The sequence below is a fragment of the Anopheles ziemanni genome, chromosome 2, assembly GCF_943734765.1.
Source record: "Anopheles ziemanni chromosome 2, idAnoZiCoDA_A2_x.2, whole genome shotgun sequence".
Lineage (NCBI taxonomy): Eukaryota > Metazoa > Arthropoda > Insecta > Diptera > Culicidae > Anopheles > Anopheles ziemanni.
Window position 1 is genome coordinate 81,588,225 of NC_080705.1, and position 25,845 is coordinate 81,614,069.

The 25,845-nt window shown below is 44.0% G+C and overlaps 2 protein-coding genes across 2 annotated transcripts; one reads left to right on the forward strand and one right to left on the reverse strand.

Moving 5' to 3' along the window:
- The first annotated feature begins 240 nt into the window (after window positions 1–240).
- Window positions 241–13,384, forward strand: LOC131281979 (ran-binding protein 9). The gene is made up of 9 exons (XM_058311360.1): window positions 241–1,196; window positions 9,790–10,145; window positions 10,233–10,530; window positions 10,615–10,769; window positions 10,840–10,973; window positions 11,058–11,293; window positions 11,401–11,567; window positions 12,849–12,960; window positions 13,033–13,384. Exons 1-9 carry the CDS (start codon window positions 890–892, stop codon window positions 13,176–13,178), a joined length of 1,911 nt encoding a protein of 636 aa, XP_058167343.1. The 5' UTR covers window positions 241–889; the 3' UTR covers window positions 13,179–13,384.
- Window positions 13,385–21,517: 8,133 nt separating this feature from the next.
- LOC131281978 (cleavage and polyadenylation specificity factor subunit 6-like) lies at window positions 21,518–25,535 on the reverse strand. Its single transcript, XM_058311358.1, has 6 exons — window positions 25,164–25,535; window positions 24,182–24,949; window positions 23,966–24,112; window positions 23,344–23,840; window positions 21,815–22,120; window positions 21,518–21,693 (listed from the first exon to the last, which is right to left on the reverse strand). The coding sequence occupies exons 1-6, from the start codon at window positions 25,230–25,232 to the stop codon at window positions 21,531–21,533; spliced, it is 1,950 nt and encodes a 649-aa protein (XP_058167341.1). The 5' UTR covers window positions 25,233–25,535; the 3' UTR covers window positions 21,518–21,530.
- Between the last annotated feature and the right edge of the window lie 310 nt (window positions 25,536–25,845).

Genomic DNA, 25,845 nt, shown 5'->3' on the forward strand with positions numbered 1-25,845 from the left:
GAAAACATTCATTAATTTAGCTGTATCATCGATAACAAAGTAAGCATTGAAAAACTCCCCCGTGCGTGAACTTACCATTTTTGTGGGGGAAATCTTCAGTGTACTGGAATAAGTACACTGCTGATTCGAATGATAATTGGTCACATTCGCTGGTCGTGTTTCTTTTGCCTCCTGCGTTTCGTAATGGCGTACAGTACAATCCACAGACCATTGCAGTCGACCAACAACTGACCGTCGTTATTTTAGTTTCAGTCGTACGAGTGAGAGCTTTTCTCGCACGGTGTGCCGTCGTGTTCCATGCGAACGTGGAAACCACGCACATCGGTTACGGCGACTCCATCACCGACATTTCTGCCGATCTACCCCGTGTGTCCATCGAAATCGAAGCGTTGAAGGAAGGCAGTGGCCATTGGCGAACCAGTTGGAAAATTATTGAGGAAAACCGTTGCGGACGACGATCACCCTTACTGCCGTGCTCGAGTGTGTGTGTGTGCGCGCGTGTGCTTGTGGGTGCTATTCGAACGACGTGTTTGTGAGCTGGTCGAGTTGTACGTGTGCCTACATTGGTGAAGCGAAGAAATCGCATATTTGGAGGACACACTACAATGAACAAAGTGCAAATACTACGACGAGGTTGAACATATCGGGACACGAAACACACACCAGCGACTAAACCAAGTGCCAGAGAGCAATAGAACCAAGGCGAGCAAAGTGTGCGTGGCGTTTTAGTGTGCTTGTGTGTGCTTCCGTGTGCGCACGAATGTGTACGTCCAAGTAGTGAGAAGTGCAGTGCAGAGCTCGCAATTGTGTATCGGAGGAGACCCCGTTAGACCACGGTGGTGTTTCCCGTACACTCGGTCGGGCCCGTTTCATTTCTGTCCTTCCACAAATGGCTGACAATGCTCCTGCCGCTGCTGCAAGTAGTGTGAAGTGTAGTGATGGTGGTCGGCCTTTCGACAGCTCGCTGAAGTCCTTACGAAAAATGTTCAACCCAAACAACGTCCAGAGTGGTTGCCCCGCTGGGGGAGCTGCCGGAGGATCGAACGCCACGGCCACGGCCGGACCAGTCGACCGTCTCAAGATCCTGTATCCGAACGTCAACGAAGCGGTCGATCCGCTGCCCCGCTCCTGGAGCCTGCAGGACAAGTGCAGCACCATCGGATTAACGCAAAACAATCTACGTGTTCACTACAAAGGTTTTTATCGCCCGTTTGACCGTTTTTCTACTTCTTTAGTCGAGTCGGGGAGGGGACACCCCGAGAAGGAGGTTTATTTTATTCCTTCTGCATCGGTCGCTCCTCTCTGGCGATGTCTTGCTTCATTCCATCCTTTATACAGTTTTGGTATCTAAATTTAGTACGACCGTGCTTACTTATTTTGCTCTTGTACAGCCATCTTGCGTCTTTCGCTTTCCGTGCTGCTCGCCGAGCCACGAGCCAGCCAGCACACCAATTTACTCTCTCTCCCCCGCACCAAACGGCGTACACGGCATTTTCCCTTTTGTTTCCTTTGCATGGTTGGTGCATATTTTCTTTGAGAATAACAAAAAAATCGAACACACCAACTTGTCTGCCTTGTCCCTTGAGGCGATGTTGGTCGAACGATTTCCTCGGTTTTCGCTCGGTGCTCGCCAACTTGATGAACTTTACCAGCATTAACAGTATGACATCTCGATTATGCGAATGCTGGCTTACTACGCAGCATTGATTTTCTGAGGCAAACATTTCCCCCAAACAAGATAATTGAAGTAAAGTGATAGAAAATTTTGGACAAGACCTTTAATGCATTCGAATGTAAAACAACTGTTTGAAGCAAAAACAGGGTGTTGTAAAAATGGGCATTATTTTCATCAAAAGATTAATATCGTGCACATGAACGAAGGAAGAAATAACGTATCTAATAAGCGCCATGATGTCCAATTCGGTCGTTCATCGATGGAACTGACTTTCTGTTTTCTGTTTTCTTGCGTTCTCATCTTCGTTTGTGTGCTTGCTATCTACGGCCAGTAGTGTGTGTGCATTGTGTCGTGCTGCACTTCGGTTGTGTGCGTTCGATTGCGCAAATAGTCAGCGCACACAAGCAAACAGTCTGAATTTCGCGTTGGGACTTTATGATACGTCGTAGTTGGAAGACGAGAGGAGAAGGTGGTTCAAGCACGACAGAACAAAGAAGTGCAGGAAGAAACAGAAATCAGCAGGTTTTGACGTTTACGACACGGGCGACTGGTAATGTTGATCGTCCGACGAATTGTCATGGTTCATGTTGGCAACAATTTCGCCCAAGAGATTTCGTTCAATTTCTTTTTTACTTTTGCTAAACCGTCGAACCGTCGGTTGGTGAACCGATTGAGCCACCATTTTTAATTTTTCCATTTGTGGGTAATAATGGCCGGATGGTAAAATTTGCCAATGAAAATAATTTTTAACCACTCTCCATTGTTTGCTTTGTCCTTTACGTATTCCTTATTTTCAGACACGTTGTGTAAAGCTGTTAATTGGGATCGTTCTATGAGATGTGTCACGAGAAAGTGTGTGTTTTTGTGTGTTTGTGAATTTTCTCTCCAACGAAAAAGAATCTTTTTCCATTGTTAATGGATAAAGTTTTTATTTTATCATTTTTGTAAAAAAATTAAATCACTTTGTTCGAGGAAGTGTTTCCAAAAATGGCCGATTAAAGTTCCTCGGGTAGATGACAGGCAGTGGTGTATTGAGTAAAACCTCGAAAAGCTTTGAGCGAAATGTAGAGTACGTTCGAGCAGTAAACCTGTTTCGGAAGCTTTTTTTTCTTTGTCATGTTTTGATGGCGATGTAGCAAAAGCGAACTCTGCAGCAAATAATGTACACAACAGCCCTTTTCCCTTCGCAACGGTGATGCCGAGATGTGCGCACTCTGTTTTTCATACGAATCGAACTAGTTCAAGCTTGTGCGTGTGTGTGTGGGTGCGAGTTTCGACGCGCGATCAAAACAATGAATCGAAATGACAGCAGTTGATGCACACGAACACATCGTCAGCTGTCTTGTCAGCGACCGCCACGCACACACAAACACACATACACACACACACACACACGCAGCATCGTTCGCGCAAAAGCATAAAAAACGCGAGCATAGATCGGAAACGCACAACAAGCAGAAGCAGCAGCAGCAGCAGTAGCAATTGAACGAACGACAGACAACAAGGAAACGGGCAGGCACAACAAAGAAGACGACCACGATGATGGCGACGACGACGACGACGACGACGTCGTAGAGAAGTTGCTCGCTGAAACTCGACCACGATATCGCGAGCACGGGCAATGATGATATGATATAGGTGGTGTTTGTTGGATGCAAACGGGGTGGGCCCCCTTGGTTGGGATGAATAACATTTGAGGTGCGTTTTTCTCGGTCCTCGGTCGGAACGCATTTAGCAGAACTGCGTGAAAATGACTTTACACCACCCCTCTAGGCGCACTTCCTCCCTCCTTTCTTCGCTGTTACAGTGCTTTTCCTTTCAATATTTTATTGTGTTTCGTGTTGCTTTCGATGTGCGATTTGCGATCGAGAAAGATAAGAAAGCGAAACAAGCTGCTATACTTCATCAGCAGCTTGATGGACCCTTGACCCGGAAGCAGGTGGAAAAAAGGGGGTCGTATACACGGGACGAGGTGTGTTTTAAAGATTTATTCGACTAATTCGACTTTGTCACACTTATTTTACAACACTTGGACTCCGTCGAAAGAAGAGAACGAGAATTGAGGAGCGTGGAGAAAGAGACAAAGAGAAAGGAAACGAGACTTTTACACTGTGTGTGTGTGTGTGTGTGTTGTGTTTGTTGTGCGTGCGCTTGTAAGTGCGCATTGGTTTATGCACATCATTTACATTATGATAAACAAAGCGGAAGAGTACAATTTAATCGTCATGGCTTTTAATGCTCTCCCACTGGTGTGCTGTGGGTTTTATTTTTCCTTAAATCTATTTTGCACAGTAAACGCATTTAATTTAATTGTATGTCATTGATTCTAACATCTCCACCACGGGAGCAGAAGAAGGAGTGCTGAAGGGCTGGTGCGATGAAGGGAATCATCTGCACAACAAAGCCACACTCCCTTGTATTTAGCGCCATCGGAGTGTTAAATAGACAAGCATAAATCCGCTGCATTTTCTACCACTACCGGACTACACAAGGGCAGCCTTCAACGCAATTGCACATTTTAATTACGCGTCATTGCGCGACCAATGTTTGCACGATTTGGCACATTAGCCTATTTAAATGCAAAATGTACGGCCATTCCTTTTTCAGTCGACCTGCAGAATCATTTCAGCGGGAGCTAGCTCACCGTTTACTTTTAATTAATTTGCCTGGTAATTGTTGTGTTCGTGGCTCAATTAGCTCGATGGTTCTTCTTTCAGAATTTGTACATCTTGTATCAAAATTCCATTGGACATGCATTACTGGTGTCATTTTATGCATGTTTTAAACTGATTAAATCCGGCAAATAATGAGTCCTCTTTTGGGCAACTTATTGATGTTTACATATGCACATATTTTTATTAACATCAATTCATGCAATTCTTACTTTGAAGTAGTTAGAATTTTAAACCTTTAAAGATGCCACAAATATGCTTTAAAACTGGGGCACTAACTAACAAATAATGTTGTTTTAAAATCGAAGAAAATGTGAATGGAAATGAACTTGCCAATTTAAACTTTTTCCCCTACAAACGTATTAACGTACTTATCTTCTTCTTGACGTAAACGATCTTGTTAGTCATGCCTGTCCCCGTTAAGGGCTTACGAGACTTTTTACGTGGATAGTCAGTCCTCTCGTGCAGGGGAGGGTCCGGTCTCGGTTGGGATTAACGTACGTATATGATTTATAAAAAAAATAGAATGTAATCTTATTTATTGTGAATGCGAAATCAATATTTATTCCTAAATTTGTACCTGGGTACAAACCAATTATCTTTGATTTAAATAGTGAGTAAGCGAAGTGATAGAAGTGATTATAAAATGTCCACAAAATTGGTTCCCAAAGCTCATATTATGTGTCCAACACATTTTGAAGCATCTTACAAAGCTTCGACCATCGTTTAGGGCGGGTGTAACAGAAATGTGTCTTACTATTATTTTTATTTCCCAATGTTCCGTGGTTGAAATTCTATTCCAACCCACCCAATACACGCAGAACTGTCCTTGGTATTATGATAGAGTCGCCTCCGAACGGAGGAGGAGACGAGTATTGAGGGAGAGGGAAGGGAAAACTCACCCAACCAGCTGATGTGAAGTGGAAACTTATGGACCAGGGGGTGGAACACAACGCGGATTGATGACGACCCCAAGACTCTAGCCGTCAACTATCTCGTACTCTCGCACGTGAAACCTTATTAACGCTCACTGCTAGCCTCCCGCCCCGTTGGCACACTCCATACCTACCTGGCCGTGGCTCGTGGTAACAGGGCAGCGAAAAAAGGGAGTCTGGCCTTTGTTTACTCTCGCCGTAGTTCAGTAATCAAACACGCTGTGATCTGTGGCCAGCACAACACGGCGCTGAAGGTTCCCATCCCGAGTTGTGTGGATCGGCCATGGTTCTGTGGTTCAAATTGAAGGAAATACGAGAGCCCTCAGTTTGTTGGTGGGAAGGAAATCAGGGAGAGAGAAAGAGAGAGCAATGGTACCGATTGGGGGGTTAACGATGGCGATCAGATGATGTTGCTTTCAGTGAAGTATCCGACAGTGTCAGGTCCATCAGCATCATTGCATGTTAAATGTCATATTATGATGTGTCTATTGAGAACCTCGCGCTCGTTCGGGTATTAAGTGACCTGGCTGGGTTTGTCTTATCACCAAACAAGTACGAAAAATAAGTTCGTTACCCTGATTTTTTAGCGACAAAATAACGAACTCGAAACAGGAAAGCGAGAGAGAGAAAGAGGAGCGCTGGGGTGAGGGAAAAAATAGCACCACTTTCGATTACAGTCCGCAATCGCGGAGCTTGCCCTATCAGGACATGGTCGATGTTTGGCAAGTGCACAACATCGACATCTCCCAATCAGAGGGGAAAACAGAACAGAAGGAACAGATACCGCAGAGATGCTCCTCCGAGGCCGATCGTTTCTGGGTTGTTTGTTGACGCGGTGTTTTTTTTGTTTTAATTTGTTTTTGACTCACTTTCTTCTTCCCTCTGATCCCAACGGGAGGACTGGTGAAAGTTGTTTCGGGGACAAGATTTTTATGTTTCCTTATGGTACCCAGATTATTTGTTTATTTGGTTTTTGTACGTGCTTTGATAGGACCTAGCGTTTGTTTTTACTTGTTATTCGTTCCAAGTTTGTTTCAATTTTCGGTCATTATATAATCATTGTCTTGTTTGGAAAAGCATACGTCTATGTTTTAAAACTAGTTCTTTCCTTCCATTCCCAATTCCGAGTTATTGAGCATATCAATCATTTACAATCGAAAGGTTTATTTTTTATCATCCAGCTTTTTTCGAAAAAGGAAAATATGTTTTAAAGAAAATCACGAGACACCTGCTATTTGCATGGCATTAAAATGGAAAAAGGCAATTTTTAATTGTCGTTGTCAGCTGCTTTTGACCCACTGGTTTTTGAAATGTTTACTCTAGTGATTAATTTAATCTTTTCATAAGTGCATTTGCGAATTTCAATTCACAACATGTGAAATTCGTTGTATATAAAGCCCCCAAAACACTATTTACTCTCCAATGACGCTTACTCGTGAAAATCAACAAACGTCGCATTCTAATATTACTGAGGACTTCCAAAAATCTACAAGGAAACCTTCGTTCATATCATATGGTCTAATGAAAAGCATTTTTTTGCTTTGTTGTTGGTAAGCCTAGAGAGTTGGTCCTATTAACTGCTGCTATACTGGATTTTGATAATTTTGTTTTAAAGGCAACCAGCATAAGGATGAAAGTGAGTCATGGAGAGTTTCAAAGAAGAATCAACATAATATGAATGTTTAACATTAACACTTACATGATCAATTTATTGCTTTTGTCATAAAACATAAATGATCTTGGTAATCTGTCGTCTGCCCTGGCTGGAAATGTAGGAAATAGATTATTGTTCCAAAGAGGAATAAACACATCTACGGAAAGATATTCACTCGATTGATTTCTCTCGCTCGTCGTTGTAGGTCTCACCACAAACCGACAGGTTTCCTCTCAAAGGCCAAGCAGAGGACGGCTCTCGGGAACCTAATCCCACACATAAACCAAACACTACTCAACCTGCTGTGCCTTTCCGCGTACGTAAGCGGCCATGGCTGAACATTATGACTGCCTTGAACAACGTGCGTTTGCCAACGATTGCCTGATGGAACTCCACTATGCTCCGATCGAGACCCGACTATGCTCGTGAACGACGGTGGGACGAGCCGCAGCTCTCCGCGTGTTATTTTCCTCTTTTGCTAACGAAAACGACAAAATGTGTTACCGTAACATAGAAACATCGAACATTTGAAAGCCTGTCTGCCTGCCAGCATTATTACTACCACCAAAGGAGAGGGAAATAAACGAACCGAACAAACGAATCAACCGTCGCCGTCGTCGTCGTCAGGGCCGACTGCTTTGGGGCGCAGCCGAAAAGTGGGTCAGCAGCACCGTTTAGCAACGATTTTCCATGACTTTGAAACAGAAACGCACTAGAGGAGGAGGAGGAGGTCTGCGTCGTCCGCGATCGAGGTTGATCGAGGAGAGTCGTCTTGGTTTGTTGGAGGCGGCGTGCATATGGTCAAGTTATTGCACAGCCAGGCCGAAAGTGCAAGCAAAGCACACTGAAGTGTCCTCCCCCTCCAATTGAGTCAGGTTGCTTCACCTCCTACACGACGAGAGACCCCACGGGGAGGACACGAGGACAAAGTGCCACGGAGCGAACTCTCGACACTCGACGCATTTAATGGAAGTCTCTAGCAAAGTGGTGCCAAGTTACCAAAGAGAAGCGCCACAACAGGGTCATGATGGGGGGGACAGTACACCGTCGTGACTCACCTTGGCGATATGACGAACCGCCTTGCATGCTTTATTCCGGCGGATAATCGATTTGGGAAAAAGGCATTACAAATCAACGAGAATCCACCTAGGAAGGAAGGGTTATTTTACTCACTGAAGCACTGATGGTTTCGATTGAAATCTGTTCCATTTCCGCTAGTGGCCTCTTTCCTCCCCCCGCCGTTCACCCGAATGCATCGAAGACTGCGTTTTTGTTGATGTGATGCAAGTCGCGTGAGTTTCTGTATGGATTGCGAGAGCGAGCATTGCTTTATTATAGGCCTGCCTTCCTTTCCCCCGGGTATGTTGTAGTCGCAATTTGAAAGCCGTACTCGAAATTATTAACTCTTACTTTCGATGAACAGCATAACTCCACCATGGCGCACCGTCGTTTATGCGAAAAAGAGTCAGCTCCTCCTGGCCGTTGGGGTTCGCATGTTATGCTGGCCTAGGCTTGGGGCTCTAACTTGTTTTTATTTTACACTTTTGTCACCCACAAACCGGTTTGAAGGGTGGAGCAGGGTGGCGTTTATCCGACAGAAGATATTTTTCACTGGGAAATTAATCGCATTTGGTGGTTGATTTGTAATAAGATCTAGTGCAAGGGAAAGCTCCGGTATTTTTCTATTAGTTTGGAGATTTAAAACACCGCTAAGCTGCTAGTGTACATTTTAATGTTTATTTTAATTTTAATACAAGTAAAAAACGAAAGGAAAAACTAGTCTAGTCTCCTCGTGTTTATAACTATTGAAGTCAGGTTATTTTAATAATGTTGTCTGGTTGAACAATCACAAGTGTTTCGAAATTACCATCATTGGATGAATTATAGTGTACGAGTAGTTATTTGACCATTGCTTATCTTCCCTAACCATTTCTTTAAGGTGCTAAATGATGTAAAAACAAATATTTTGTGTAATAAAATTATTAGTTTAATACTAGGTTTACGGGACCCATCATTATGACGGATCTCAAACTGTGACGGAAATCTTTGTATTATTGTTATCATCTCCGTGATATGTCCAAACAAAACTGTCAGCATGTAATGTATTGCTACGTAAGGATTTCTGTTGTGCAATTCGGACTAGGTGTGACTAAAATAATTATTCTTTGAGTAAATAAGATTTTTTATCATCCACCCATTAATTTGGAATCAGAAATGTCCGTAAACCTAGTATTAAATTGAACTTAATCGAAACCGAAAATAATCCTTTCATGCTTAAAGGCGCCTAAAAAATGTTTCTACCTTTTACCGCGAGTGTTGAAATATTTAGTTTATATTATTTAGTTATCCATATTTATGAAACTTATACTTGTTTTGTTCTCAAAGTATGGAGTACATGCTTGAGAGGAGAGAAAGATGCCAAGATGTCTGCATGCTACAGAATGCATTTTTGTTTAAAAATTCTGTAAAAAAATCTGTAAACACTTTTCAATTGTTGAATCTGTTGTACCAACCTTCCGTTGTTCCATCCATAAATGGTCTTTCAAATACGGAATGTGAAATTAAACTACAGTTGTTGTTTTGGATGGGTTCTTGAAACATTCTGATAAATAAAAAAAAATCTATATAAAGACCACTTGCTCGTTCCTGTTAGTAATACTCTTATCTCTTCTGAAATTGAATTGTTTACACGTAGGTCCCTTCAGGTTAATAGTTTTTGTGCAAAATAATTTGTTTCTGTCAAAGAATACTATCTACCAGTTAAAGTATCGAAAAAAGGATGGAATGGAATGGTCTCCATAAACCATGTCAAATCAAACATGTGGCTAATGAAATATTCTCTCGTTTCGGCAGGAATTGGAAAATCACACACGGATGCGGCGTCGGTGCGTACGGCCTTCCCGATCCCAGCCGCCTGCGGGCTCTACTACTTCGAGGTGAAGATCATCTCGAAGGGCCGCGACGGCTACATGGGCATCGGGCTGACGCACACCAACTTCAAGATGAACCGCCTGCCGGGCTGGGACAAGCAGTCGTACGGCTACCACGGCGACGACGGCAACTCCTTCTGCTCGTCCGGCAACGGGCAACCGTACGGGCCCACCTTTACCACTGGTGATATTATCGGTTGTGGCGTGAATCTGGTCGACAATACCTGTTTCTACACCAAGAACGGCCACCATCTCGGTATCGCCTTCAGAGATCTGCCGGTAAGAGGAAGTCGAAAGCGGTGCTGTGAAATTGACGGCAGATTGATGAACAACGTACCTTCTTGTTCTCCCCTTCCCAACCCCCAGCCCCGGTTATACCCGACGGTTGGGCTGCAGACCCCGGGCGAGGTGGTCGACGCAAACTTCGGCCAGGAGCCGTTCAAGTTCGACATCGAAGACATGCTGAAGGAGCTGCGGGCCGGCACGCGGGCCACGATCTACAACTTCCCCCTGCCGGACGACCAGGGCGACTGGACGGTGATTCTGCACAAAATGGTTTCCTCCTACCTGGTCCACCACGGGTACAGCTCGACGGCGGAAACGTTCGCCCGCACGACGGGCCAAGCTTTACAGGAAGACATGACATCGATTAAAAATCGACAAAGTAATATACACGATTGCGCCAATGCGCTTTGCGAAGCGAGTGAGTGTGGTGGACCAATTGGATTAATTTATTCTTTTTTCGCAGAAATCATCAAACTAGTGCTTTCCGGCCGCATGGGACAAGCGATCGAACAAACCATTCGCCTCTATCCGGGACTGCTCGAGTCGAACCAAAATCTACTGTTTATGCTAAAGTGCCGGCAGTTCATCGAGATGGTGAATGGATCTGACTTTGACCTAGTAAGTCAAGTGTTGTGGTGTTGTCCATGTCCGTAGGTTCATTTTCACATGACCATTGTTTCATCTTCAGGGTACACCTTCGTCACGTACGAGCCCAGTGCAAACATCGGTGATACAATCGACAAAAAGCTATCAAAACGGTAACACCATTCTGCCGGAAGCCGCCGGTGACAATCAGGGATACTTAAAAAATAACGTCCTCAGGTAGGCCGTCAACACCACACATACACCCTCCCTCGGGGCAAGTAGATACTGAATGCGCTGGTTCATTTCATTCGTCCTTTGCAGTAACAACACCCCGAACAATAATGGCAACTGCATCGAAGACGACTACTCGAACGACGTGGAGATGGAAAATGGTCATAGCAATAGCGGCCCGACGAACGGGTACAAGAATGGTGGACCGCCGGCGGTCAATCGAACGACGAATCCGCACGAGTCCGTCGAGGAGGTGGAGGACGAGGAGGAAGAGGAGGAGGATGACGACGAGGATGGGCACGATGCGGGCAGGGATGAGGATATGGGTAAGCGGCGGAAAACGTTGCCTGTGATCAGCTTGACTGACACGGTCCCATTAACCAACTAACGGTTGAATTTTTCCCTGTCCCGTATTATATGTGTATACATGAAGACGTCGATTCGTCGTTATCGCCAAACTGCAAGTCGGCGAATGCGGCCGCCGCCACGACCAAGTCGGGCGTCGAGAGGATGCTGGAGTTCGGGCGGGAGCTGTTTCAGATGAGCCAGCGTCTAGAGAAGGAGCATGGTGTTAATGAAACTAATCAAAAAATGTTGGAGGTAAGTATTTTCCCTTCGGGTAGTTGACCAATTATCAAAATTTTATCGAATGTCGCTCTGATTTACACAAAAAAAAACATTACAGGCAAAGTTTTGTAGTATTTCAATCAATAGTGAACAAGTTAAAAGTTTGGCACTTGACCAAAAATAGCAAATTAACTGGTCATAAAATCTAAAATTGGTATTTTTCTTAAAGATTGAATGATTTTTATCATTTCGTTAATTTTTCTGATATGATCGTTGATTTTTTTAGCTACTAAAAGTGTAGCCAGAAATGTCTACAAGTAAATGTCGTTTAAACAAGTAACAGGAAAATGGTGTAACGGTGATAGTATTATATTTTTAAGTCGCTATTTGCCTGTTGCAATCAGATCATTATGAAATTGTTTAGTGTTTTTCATCTAAAGAAATCATTTCCCTTAGATTTTGAGCAAGATCAGTAAAAAGTGAGGTGTCGATGCAAAGCTATGTTTTCTGCACCTCCATTGTTCTGACAGGTTATTCAAAGAGTAGTAGACAAGGGTGCAGGTAAAAGTAGGGGAAAATCACTTACCGGTCGAAAACATACTTTTACGAGGATTGTTGTGATTCGCGCTCGTTTTCTAATGCGCAAAAGCGATCATAGCCTACCTTATCCTTTACCTTTCAACTGGTCGTCTCTACTACAAACATCCATGCGACAACTTTCATTCTGGTAGATCCTAGAAAGTGATGAATTTTCTAATTACCCGTTTGTGTTGCCATTTGGAGGTTTGGCGATTCAACATCAATTACTTTACAGTAGGCTAGCAATGTTAATGTTCTACATACACTGCCGCGGTTGCTAGGTGAGATGTAAAACGCTGTAATAAGTGGCGGCCACTATTCCTTTTGAAACACTAGTAACCTTGAAATAATGCCTGCTTTGATATTTTGTTTAAAACAACTTCGGTGTTTTCCGTCAAGAAAGTTAGGGTGCTTGGATACCTTTTTGTCATTGATTTCTTGCCTTAAGTAGGTTTGTTTGAAATAAAGTACCCCACAAGTAACTTTATCGAAATCTTAAGTACTCATTGTGGCTGGAATAGAAGTCATGTATCCGCTGAGATAACAAACATTAGATACTGTACGGATACTTTTTTGTCTTATATATCTGAATAATAGTTAGGGATAGTTTTAATAAATGGGTTTGGTTTGATATTTTATTTAAACCAAAATGTTAAAGATGCTTTTTATGGTGGCCAAAACTACAGGCAGCAAAATGGACAAATGTTAATGCTCGATTCATCATCTTCCCCGCAGGATGCATTTAGTTTATTAGCCTACTCGAATCCATGGGCCAGTCCGCTCGGCTGGCAGTTGTGTCCGTCACGCCGTGAGGCCGTCTGTGCTGCTCTAAACTCTGCCATATTACGTAAGTATCGTTCCGAGCAAGTGTCGTGCATCAACATCCACACACGACTAAAAGATCTCCCATCCCCTCCAGAATCAATGAACTACTCATGGCGGCCACCGCTGGAGGTGTGTATAGCGCATGCCTGCGAGCTGCTCCGTCTGATGTCGAGCTCGTCGCTCGGTGCGTGCGCGTTCGTTAGCGTCGAGGACATCCTTGCTCAGCATCAGCAGCATTGACTACGTCTGGTGCTTCAGTTAGCGCCTTACTTCAACCTCTAAGTGATCCTCCCCACTCCCTCTACTCCTGCCCTCTCACGTCAACTTCTTGTGTTCTTGGTGCCGTGCAAAAGCAAAATCATACGGACGGACGGGACGGTTCATCTATCCTACCATCCCATCTGACTAGTTGTTTAGTATGCCGAATAGGAACCGATTGAGCGGAGCTGTAGAACGTAGATCTCGGCCAGAAGGAGCCGAATGATGGGCAGAAGACCAAAACCAAAACGTTGTTGCCGTGAACAAGAGACCCGGGAGACTTGGACGTCGTAGGGCCGCGCGATATTATTCATCAGCGACAGTTTTGCTCTAAAATTCGCCAACGATCCATCAAGCATACACACACATACACACACACCTTCCCCTTTGTTTGTGAGGTGGTGGTTTGTGCCGGGATGTAAGTAAGTAAACGCCCCAAAAACCCCGAAGCCCCATGGAACCAAGAGTTCGTTTTTCTGTTACGTACCGCGGACCGCCAGATTCGCTAAATAAAACAAAAGCGGTCAAGCGGTTTCCCGATCTTTTTTAAATTACTATTTATAGTTGTTAGTTGAACTAGTTTTTAGCCCTTTCGAGTAGTAAGCCACACGCAAGAGAGTAAACAAACGCCGGCGGCGGCGCCCATTTGTTGTTGGATCGCTTTTTGAATGTGTTTGCTATCCCAATATCCCGGAGGTGTCGATGGTGGAGGCTTACGGTCTCTAGATACTCCCCTGCTTCCTCCAAATCCTCGGGGACGGGGAAATGGCGCGATGATTTGGAGGGTTTTCCCACGGAAACACACGAACGCAACGTCATTATCAACGCCATCACCACCACCGTCACCATTATCATCTTCTATCAGAAACTTCTTTTCCGAAGGCGCATACAATGGAAACAGCAGGTTCTCGCTTAAGAATCCACGGTCAAGAGCAACAACGATCACTCGTGGGAGGTAGTGGTGGGGTGGGGGTGTAAACGTAAAATGTCTAGTGAGTGAACACGAGTGAGTGATAATAAAAGCGGAGCGAATGTAAGGAAACGCAAAAGGACGAGCGGAGCGGAACATATATAAAATAAATGGTAAATAGAATGTAACATAAGAACACCCAACAGGCGTACTAATATTAGCGTAAACAAAAGGAACGGAACAATAGAACAAAAAAGGATAAACCGGAAAAACAACAACCGAACCACTGCGAGAGGGAGGTGAAATGAGGGGAGAAGAGAAAAAGTGATAAGATTTGCATGAATAAGGATCCACATAAAAGGATATAAGAGATGGACTTGAGTTAGAAAAGTAACCTCCGAACACGAGGCGAAGTAATCTCTTTAATTCTCTTTTTCTTTCCCTCCCTTCCTGTTATAACATCGTTGATGAAACAACGATCATCGTGACAACGTAAGCATATAGAGTTGAGTGTGTAGATCACAAGCGCATGTTAAACGGGGGGAACGAAATTGGGGTTATCGAAGGTGCGGCTTGGAACTGTTGCTCCCGAAACGAGGGGGTGGTAGAAAAGAAGAAAACAAACGCAGCTGGCTTATATACTAGCCTCAAGCAGTAGATCTCCATTTCCCGACGCCACCAATTTTCCCTCTTCACCCGTTGATCAATTGTTCCCCATCATTATTTCCACTAAGGCACGTGTGTTGTGGGTAAGAAAAACTGCCAAAGTTCTTTCACTTACGACGAGCTCTAGCTAGCGACGACCACGATTTAGATATATTTTGGTTCACCCACGAACCCCAACCCCCCGCCAAGTAGAGCCAGGGGGGGTGGAAGGGAGGGAGGAGCACCACCCTTGAAAAAGGCGAGGACACGATAATAATAAAAGTAACTATAATAATAACGATAATAAAACGTATGTGAATTTACCTTACCGAGGGCGGCGAGGGAAGGTACCGACCCACAGCATCTCATCATCGAGAAATGGTTCGAAATGTCCTCCAAGCAGCGGGAAAGGCACAACCACCACCATCATTGACCATGATTAATGCATAAAGCTACAACTTGCACGTTTTCAACGCGTTTCCGTTGGTTGTAAAAAAATATTAGCAGATTTCGAAGAATTTTTGTTTTGGGTTTGCCTTTGTTCGGTGCGTTTGATCGCAAAACAGAAAAAAGGGAAAAAGCGAAACCACACCCAATACATGTTACCAACCATTTTTCCACATACTCAAACTCGGCTTTGAACGCAGTCAGAAAGTCAAAAACATTGTTGCTACCCTCCCCCTGTTCCGTAATAGGTTTAGTCTATTTTTCCGCCGGTAAATCTTGTAAGAGGGCACGAACAAACAACAAAAACCCATCACTCGATGTGCCCTTCTGAGCTTTATGAGGAAAAAGAAGGCAAACGATCGCGAAAAAGTAAGCAGTGTAAATTGATTTCATCGTGTTATAGATTTATCGTATTTTATACTTCCTTTTCGCTTGTGTATGTATTTTCTCTCTGTGCTCTTCCGGAGGTTAAGGATGATTTATTGTGTCCCCAAGCTGGATCCTTTTAGCGTTGTTTTTGTTTTACTTTGCGCCAGCAGTGGTTGTGTGCCGCCTCTACCCACTGTTGTTATCTAAATTTAGTTCAATGCTACCCTCTTTCGGTCACCAGCCCAAGGAGATAGAAGTGCAGGAAGGAGGGAGAGAGAGAGCGAGAGTGTTTAGGACGGATAGTAAGGAAGTTTTAGTTGTAAGTCCAGACAGACCGAGCACGGGGGTTTGGGAAGCGTGTTAAGGATGGAAGCAATGCCACACGATCACCATGATAAGCAATAGATCAGACAAACAATAAAGCAGAAAGGGGACGATCGTCCACAAACAGCCCTTTCCCGGAACACTTATCGTGAATTTTGTTTCCCGGAACAAAACATATGTGGTTTAGTAGCTTTCCGCCACCACAGAAGTTCTTGAGAAAGAATAATAGGTTACTTTGAAGTGAAGATCGCATTAGGAGAGCACGTGTGCAGTGAACGACTCCTTATGGTTAAGAAGACTCACGTCCTGCAAACAATAGAATGTATATTTGAATCGCTTTATCTTTCTTCCTTCCAACGCAGACCGTTTCAAACACCTTAATTTTCATACGTTGAAAAATCTTTCCATTATTTCGACACGACAATTTGGTTCGTACCCCCCAGGTTCGTGTTTTACCCAAGCCCCACAAACCAAACGAATGTACCGGAAACCGGAAAAGGAAGAACCTGGTAGCCGCTTACTAGTACCCACGATCTCGGGTGCCGCAACGGGCGAACGAGGGATGAGGTAGGGAAAGGGAGACAAATATCGTGGAAAACAAAAGGACGTACGGGCGTTGAGTCGTATGTGAAAACAGAACAAAGATACACAGGAACGAAGATGTATGTTAACGGCCGGCGGAAAAGTTGTAGGAACGTGCTTGAGGAAAAGCATCCCCCGCACGCACGCCTGGAAAACGTAAGAGGCCGAGGGGGAGAGGAGGTGGTTATATTTCTAGGGTTAAAACTTTGTGAAATTCACTGTGAATAATCAGGACACACCGGTGTGCAGAGCGAGGAGTGGTAGAAGTGTTGCGAATAAAAAAAAAGAAAAGAAACAAGAAATGGACGAGCCAGAACGAAGCAGATGAAGAAAACATAATAAAAACAAGTAAAATAAACCTTTAATTTTAAAACAACCCCCGTCTCGTTTTGTATTGATTTGGTTTGCTCCAAACCACCGCGATCAATTGTCACGATCGGAATTGATCAAAAGAGAGTAGAACAGATTATGTTTTCATTCAAAATTATTATTTTTATGATGAACACACACGTTGGACTGCTTTTCGACTGTTTTTTTTTTCATATTTTTTTCATTTTCACACGTACTCGTTACGCCAAATATCACAAAGTTTAGGAGATTGGCCCACAGCCCGTTTTTAAGGAACATATTTCGGGCATTCATTTCTTTTGGGCCGTATTGGTTTTTTCTTCTTTTGGCGTTTACATATGGTTACAAAAATAAATAAATCATAATTCCAGTTGGTTTAACGTAGGATTGATTTTTTTTCCCGCTTGTTTAAGGGGTAACGCGTGGCGCGCAGGTGGACATGCCCGACTTATTTGCAAACTGCTTATTTCATCAAAATAAATATAAAATTTACAATTTCTACCCATTTTGACGTGTTGTGCCAGAAATGTCTACTTTCAACATCGTTTTCGTTTTCATTGCAGAAATGTTTAAAAGAGATGAGCATAATGTAGAAATATACAAAAAAAAAACGTAAAATAATATATTCTCGTTTTAATACTGTGTTCCCGTGTTAAAAAAAGCCTTTTCGCAAGAAATTGAGTAGACTTATTTTCATTTGAGTTAAATATTTTTATCACAGATAATGATTTTGCAAAAAAGGGATGTGGACAAATCATATTTCTATCACTTAGAACTTTAGGATCGTATTATTTTTACTGACTAAAGGATATAAAATTTAAAAATTATCACTGGCAAAATCGTCAGATAGGACGGTTACTTTGAAGGTCTGGTTAGTATCGGTAACAATATTGCGAAGGGTTCATCTTAAATTATTTTCAATAATAACCGACTCTACCGCGTGTCGTTGTTCGCTACACGCTTTTGAGATATCTACAGTACGTACAAAGATGCCTTACCTTGTGTCGAATTCCTTTCGATCGTTTATAGCTTTTGTTTTTCTCACTTGCCTATGAGAAGCCTCTCGCCCATGCGACGTTACAGTATTCGATTCGATACCTCCATTACGATAATTGCTTCCTTTCGAACGACCAGAGTTTTTACTTTGTCAAATTATTATCAGCGTTTTGTTGGCATTTACAACCGTAACGCATCGGGGGTGTCAAAAGTGAGCCTTATTTTCTTACAACTCATGCACGATCACCAAAGGAAGGAACAGTTGATACTAATCTTGAATGAATATACTGCGGCTGATTTTAAACAGAAAATAATTGGTGCTGTTGACCCGATAATACGTTACCGAGATTTATAGATCAATAAATTCTAGCATTTTGTTACACACTTTCCTTTAACTCATTCTTCATTGAGGTGTGCCGGAAATATTCAGTCCGCGAAATAAATTCTATGCTCGTAGAAAGATTTGTACTAAAATGAATAACATAGCTTGCGTTTGACACCCCTGATGGCTTGGTTGGTTTTACGAAATATAATGTAACCTTTTTAACAATTGCGTTTTCCCCCGTTATAAAGTTAACATATTTCGCAACATTCGTAACATTAAGGTACCGAAAATTAAATCCACACTATGGGAAGCCAAGGGAAAGCAGAGAAGCTCCCGGTATAGTGATCGGTCCCAAATACAAAGACTTTGCCTAGGTAAACAAAGCTGTATACAATCGAGTAGGTACAATGTACATAAGTATAGTCGATCGACGAGTTACGATTTACATATGCCTACTTTGTTTTCGTTCTTGTAACACTTTCAAAATTATGTGTCGAAGGCCAACGACTTTTGTTGGTCGTGCACATGCATGTACATTACCAAATTAAATTTTTGGTTAAGGTTTTTTTCTATATTTCTAGCCCCTATAGAAACTTGCTTTGAAGTTTGGAGAAGTAAAGCAATTAATATGTTTGTAAGTAAAATACTTTTTGTCGCAGATCAATTTTTACTACATTTAAAAGCCAGAACGGTCGCACAGTAGAATCCCGATTGTCCGCGTTCGTAGTAGGTTGGATTGTTAATTTATTTTTTAGTGTCCAACGCTTGATTATATAGAGACTTGTGCACAGAATAAGAGCTCCAATAAAATGTACCGGTAAGTTTAGATAGGTAATCCAAATACCAAAAGCTGGCGACTGATTTGTTTAAAAATATAAAAATAATGTACCCTTGTCTTGTTTTTTAATAACCTGTTTTTCAAGAGATTATTTAAGAGAAAGATATTTTGTGGATTTTTTTCCTCATTTTGTAGCCTTTCGACGGATATGGCTTATTTTTACCGCGAATAAATCGGGAGTCTACTGTACTTCTTATCGGTACTATGTTCAAGAACAAACCTACAGATGAATATAATTTCATAAAACATTGCGGACATTGTGCGCGTACACGTAGTGAGGGGACAACTGCCTGGAACATCTTCTAGTTCAGTCTTAATTTACAAATAGATTCAGTCTTATACCCATTACACTTTGGGCAATATACACCGTTGAAGGATGATTCTTTCACGTTTTCTGTAGTGTTTTTCCTGCTTCGAATCGACGTGCGGCGTATCCAAGCAGGTTCACATAACGAACCTCTAGGTACCGCGTACAAACAAGTTCGTCGAATTCGGTCGTTTTGTCGATCTACTTACGATGGAGATGCTCTTGACCTTTCCTCGAATGCAACAATTTAACTAACAGCTTCTACAACAATCGCTACATAATTAGCTCATAGTGCTAACTATTTTACCGCTTTGCAACAGTCCTTTTGCGGTGTTGTTCATCAACAAAGGACTTCCGTGTGTTGCTTCGTTCGCTAGCAACAAGTAACTCCCATCTTCTAAGTTTTTCGCTTACATTGATACAATGTTTTGGACTCGCTATCCACCAAATGGGACGAAGTAAAAAGGTAATAAGTATGTGAGTGCTACAATACTGATCAAACTATTTTGTTTTTACATAGCAAAACTGTTTTTTGTCTGTTTAAAACCTCCATTGAGCATCGAGATTCGGTGGCCAGCCTTAAAGAAACATCGTTCGTACAGAAAAATTAAACTTATCACCGTACAGAGCAGGATCTTATCATTTCCTATGTGTGCGAGTCGATCATGAAATACAAAAATAGAAAGTATATAAATAAGATTGAAAAAAAAATCAACTAAACAATATAAATAATCGGCGCATAGTAACAAAGTTTGGTTCATCGGGCAACTTAGCCTAGGTCAAGGTACAATAATTACAATCAAACAACCGTTCGTTCTCTATGCAAATACTAGTAAATTATAGATAGAATACACAACACGATACACAAGTTTTGAACAGTTTTTTTTGTTTCTTTTTGTTTTTTTTCTCTCTGATTACGTTTATAATTATTGACTTTAAAAAGGGTGTGGGGGGGAGGGGAAAAGGATTTTTGTTACATTCTTCTTCCGCAGCTCGCGTAACGATGTAACACGGGAATCCTGGACAGCAGCACAATTTGTAGTAAATGGAACATTCACACACACACACACCGTTGTCATTGTTGATTGGTGCTGCTGTTAATATTGATTCATTTGTCGCAGGAACTGGGAGTCTCAGCTGTCGAAATGATGAGTGTTGTGTGCAGTGATGCGACTCTGGAGATGCTGCTGCTGCTGCTGCTAATGGTGCTGATGTTGATGCTTCTAGAAGACTCTGCTATCTCGGCTAAAATCTCTGCTATGACTGGATCAGCACAGGAACTCTGCTGCAGCAAACACAGCCGACACCGACAACGACTCTCGAGCTAGCACTTGACATGAAGAACCGATCGTCGTATGAGGAATCGATTGATACGATACGAGGATAGGCATATGTAGAAACACGTCGTCGGCGAAAAGTTGGAGTATGGGGGGTGCAACAGGATTAGGATTTTCTTGTTTACACCGACGGGTACCAAGGATGTGTTAAGTTTCTGTTTCTCCCCGATTTGCGTTTGCACTAGGCAACAGTATATAGTTTTTTTATCTCTCAACACTCATCAACCTTTTTTTCGTTTACTCTCATCATCGACCAGAATTGTTATTTGTTCTGCTGTTTAGCTTTCCACATTAATTTCTTACGATAATGTTCTACTTGTATTATGGATTGATATTCATAATTTGTTTTTTTTGTGTCCTTTCTCTCCGGAAGAAATGCCTCATATCCTGGAGTAGATTTGCAATCTGCTTTTTGTCTCTTTTTTTGTTTTGGCGAGAACGATACTTTTATCCTTCTCTCTTTCTACTACGTGTTTTATATAAGTGTGTGTGTGTGTTTGTGGGTGAGTTTTTCACAAACAGATAATATGGAATTATTTCTAGCAAAAGGGCGATGGGGTGCAGCAAACGGAAAACTACCCGACGAACTGGTAGGCGGCTTCTAGAAATAATAATCTCTACAGCAAAACACTTATACGATGCCGTGAAGAAACAAATGCTCCTTCCTATTTGCCCACACAGTCAAAACAAAAAAAAAAGAACCCACCAGAAACACGGGGGTTAACAATCGTGAGAATCGGACACCGATGGATAAAAAAGGTCTCAAATGTGCCTCCGATTGGCCTCAATAGTGTGGGAGGTGGTCGGTCGGTTTTGTCAATCACCCCATTTTCTAACACATCGGGTAGGGATGGGTGAAGAAGTTTTGTTCAAAAAAAAGGGGGGGAGGGGAAGGATGAAAGCAGCTCAGTGCCGGGAGCGATGCTCCTCGCGACGTTCCCGATCGCGATCGCGTTCCCGTTCGCGGTCCGAAGATCGATACCGGTCGTCATTGTAGTAGCGTTTGGAGCTGTCGGTTGCGTTGTCGGTGTTGGTTTCCGGTGATTTTCTTGGGCGCGACCGGCGCGAGCTAAAAGTTGGGGACAACAAAAAACCAAGTTGAATCATTGATAGAGCAAAACAAACATTCGACAACCGGTTTGCCGACCACTGAAAAATTAGAATAAACTACTCCTTTACCCATGACTTACCCATCACGCTCACGATCGCGATCACGGTCGCGATCACGATCCCGCTCGCGCTCACGGGAACGTTCCCGATAGCGCGAGGTCGAGCGCTCTCGGCGCTGGCGTCTGTGGGAGCGTTCGCGCGAGCGAGACCGCTCCCGCCGGGAGTAGCTCTTTGTCTCGATGCCGTTCAGCGTGTCTTGCAGCGAAACGATCAGTATTTTGCACCGTTCGTCCTGCGCAACCTTCGATTGCTTGATCAGCGAGATTGCGGTGGCAAGGGTTTCCGTAGCGCTCGAGTATTCTCCGGCGGCTGCATCCGAGACGGCTCTGGAAAGAGACAGAGATTATGAGTGTTAAACGACAGCTTTCGCTTACGTATGCATAAAAAAAATTCGTTCGCGATAAGAAAAAAGTGAACCAAGCTAATTAAATGACGTAAATTTTATTATAAAGTTACATCACGTTGGTACTTTAAAAAATGTTCTGCCGACAAAACCATTCATGTTGGAAAGTTTTTCTATTGTTGTGTGGCCTTCATGACCAAATGCTACTCCGTTTGAGTAGCAGAGATTTAAGGGTAGTGCATATTTTTTCGTTTGATTGTAGTTTACAGACATAAGGAGGGTTACCAGTGCCGGGCATATTAATTATATTTGACCGGTTCAACTCCTCTGTTAATCTTTGGACATGATTTACCGTGGCCAGGATGTCAAAACCACTGGATCGTACTCTTTATGAATGTTTATGTTTCCTTTCTGATAATGCTGCTTGATTATGGAAGGCACTCCATGCGCCGGAAGCCTTGACAGGAAGAACGACTTTGTGCAAAGCCTTCACGCTGATTTTTAGCCACGATATGGCGTTCTATGGAAGTTTTGGGATCCCAAAAAATTTGAAGCATACTGTAACACGCTTCAAAAGGAACATAAAGTACCAGGTTTTTTTACAGCTCGTCGTCGTCTGGCTTCAAATAAGCTACAACATCCATTAGGGTCACGTTACTGCGATTTTCATAAAACATGTTTGACAGGACCTTCGAGCCGTTTTGTTTGAGGAACTTGCTTCGATCGACACATCTGTACAACAATGTCCATGTTTCTAAGCTGTTCTTAACACTCTGACGGCCGGGTACATCTATAGATGTAATGGCTCCGTTTCAGCTTGCATCCGATCACATCATTTTGGAATGCTGTCAACGCTTTCACCTAACACGCACCACAGCCTACTGAATGTAAACAAACATCAAATGGAAAGTAAACAAATTTCGCAGGGCGCGTTGCTGTTCATACGGAAATTCTAATAAAGATTGAAAAAAAAAACGATCAAACAGGGCGTCCAAATACGGAGGAACTAGTGCAAACGCGCCGGTCGCAAAGCGTTGCGACACCGTGAATTGTGCGGACGTCAAAGTGTTAACTATAAGACCAGTTGAAGCGACCTTCTGGCACAACGTTCTTGGCGAACAGGGAATGTCCCACATCAAACAAGTTCGTTCATTCAACAACATTTTTCTAAAACTAAACAACAAGCTTATCTACACGAACACTTACCTTGCAATAGCGGAACTGCTAACGGTGCGGTTCCTCGTCATAATCTCTTCGAATTCCGCCTCACTTAGCTGCGGTGTAATGGGATGCTCCGGGAAGCCACCAGGAGCACCCGGGGGCTTTCCACCTTGTACCGGCCACGGGCCACCGCGCAGTGCCCCGGCGGCTTGTGGGTTAAAGTGTGCCGGTGGGCCACCCTGCTGGCCCTGTGGTCCATGCGGTGGCCCAACCGGTCCGCCACCGTTCGGGTGGTTCGGAGGACCGCCTCCGCCCTGGTTGAAGAACGCAGGATTTACGTGCGGCGCTGGTCCCTGCGGTCCTCCCGGCGGCCCACCCATCGAGCCCGGGTGAGGGCCACGGGGTCCGTGCGGACCACCCTGCATGTGCGGTGGTCCTTGGCCAGGGCCTCCCGGGTGACCGGGTGGGTAGCCTCCATGCATCGGCGGTCTGTTCCAGTCGGGTCTAGGCCCACGCGGCATCCCATTCGGTGGACCTTGGAACTGTGAATAAATGAGAAAGATAGAATGTGGCACGTTAATAAAAACTAAGTTCCTTAGTTGTTGTTGTTGATTTCCAATTCAAAGTGAGTGAGAATGAGTGGGAGACGGGGGAGATGATAACTTGCCATCTGCGGCCTGTGCTGCATTGGGCCTGGACCTCCAGGGCCGCCAGGTCGTGGGCCGTTCATACGAGGCGGACCATTCCATTGATTTTGATTCTGAAACCTTGGCGGTTGCTGCGGTGGTCCATTCCCCTGATGCATTGGTGGTCCCTACAAATGGATGGTCAAATGGCGGTCAATCTATTCGCGAACCTAACCCCACGGTCCCGATGCTGTTACCTGAGGTCGCGGAGGCCCACCGGGCCCGGGATGTCCCTGCATGTGCATCGGCCCGGACATGTGTGGATGTGGATGGCGCATTCCTGGAGGCATGTTGGGGTTCATCATACGTGGCTGTGGTCCACCAGGTCCGCCTGGACCACCGGGTCCACCCGGGCCACCTGGACCTCCTCCGGGCGGACCGCCTGGTCCACCACCCATACCGGGTCCACCTGGTCCACCCGGTCCTCCTGGACCACCCGATGGGTGTCCCATCGGCATTCCCGGCACTGGCGGACGCGGTCCATTCGATTGTCCCGGAGCAGGCGGCGTGGGACGTGTTTTTTGTTGACTTTCGAACTGGTTTAATGCTTGCTTTGTCGGGAGTGTAACGACCGGGTTTTGGCCGTGCAGTTCCTTCTTCGGTAAACGCTCCATTACCAACCGCATGCTGTTCTCCGAACCGAGAGAAATCGCACAGAAACCCTTCGACTGGCCATTGGCACGGTTTTCGAAGAATTTCACCTCCTGAAAATCGTTCACTCCGACGTCCGCCACCGAGTCCGCGATGTCCTGATCCGTTGTCCACCAGGGCAGATTGCCCACGTACAGCTGGTGGCGCCGGGGAATGTGACTCAGCGACCAGGCACCGGGATGGTGATGGTACGAACCGTTCGTATCGATTCCTTCACCACGGTCAATGGACGGACCCCGGCCCGCATTGTTGCGATCACCGGACGGTACGATAACATCGTCGTAAAGATCGCCGCTTTCGCCACCGAAATCATCCTACAATATAAAAGCCATGCAATTGAGAAAGATATCCAGGAGGCATAAACGCACAATGCACGGTATACATTTTCATCCCACTGTAACTGGACCCGACCGTAGGGCAAACGCCTTCACTAAATGCACATATAGAGATGACACACGTTTAAAACCCACCGACAGGTCAGTCCTTCTCGTAACGATACGCCATTTGCACTTGATTCACGCTACTTACATTATTTTGCGAGTAATCCTGATCCAGGTCGTCGGCGTAAAGATCGATTTCAACGCCACCATCGGCCATCTTTGCTTCTTTCTTGAACGCGACTGTCGCAGTCGAACACTACGACGCCAACAACGGAAAAAGAAGACAGCACCACTACACGGGAGATTGAACCAGAATGCCTGCGGCGCTTCACCCCCGGAAACGATTCACTTTTTACGGTCTACAACGCTCACTCCAGCGAACACTACATTCTTTACCTGAATCTTCAAGTAAACAAAACTGCTGCAACGGTGCACTTTAGCTGTGAAAAACTTTCCGAAGCTGTGGAAATTGGATTTTCTTTTCACTTTTCGCGACGCACCTTCGGCGGCTGTGTCGAAGCAAAATGCCGCTGCAACTGTCACTAGCTGCACGACAGACTGTCAAAAATGAACAAACTAGTTAAAACAATGATATGCTATTCAAGGTTACTAGAACGAACTTGCTTGAAGAGATTTGATCAAGGTTTGTAAGACGAAGTGGTATTGATATATTTGTTACAGTTACCGCGTGTTATCTTTGAACAAAATATTCATGAATCCCTAAAACGGAGAAATTCATTCAAATTCATGAATGTGAATCTGATCTGAACTCTATTATCAACATTATAAAAAAGGCTAGGGCGTATTTTCATTAGAAATCAGTGTAGTGT

Coding starts and splice junctions, on each gene's coding strand:
- LOC131281979 (XM_058311360.1), top strand. CDS start 890: ATGGCTGACAATGCTCCTGCCGCTGCTGCAAGTAGTGTGAAGTGTAGT. Junction 10,770..10,839: donor ATGGATCTGACTTTGACCTA/GTAAGTCAAGTG, acceptor TTTCATCTTCAG/GGTACACCTTCGTCACGTAC. Junction 10,974..11,057: donor TTAAAAAATAACGTCCTCAG/GTAGGCCGTCAA, acceptor CGTCCTTTGCAG/TAACAACACCCCGAACAATA.
- LOC131281978 (XM_058311358.1), bottom strand. CDS start 25,232: ATGGCCGATGGTGGCGTTGAAATCGATCTTTACGCCGACGACCTGGAT. Junction 23,841..23,965: donor TGCAGCACAGGCCGCAGATG/GCAAGTTATCAT, acceptor ATTTATTCACAG/TTCCAAGGTCCACCGAATGG. Junction 21,694..21,814: donor CGCGATCGTGAGCGTGATGG/GTAAGTCATGGG, acceptor CCCAACTTTTAG/CTCGCGCCGGTCGCGCCCAA.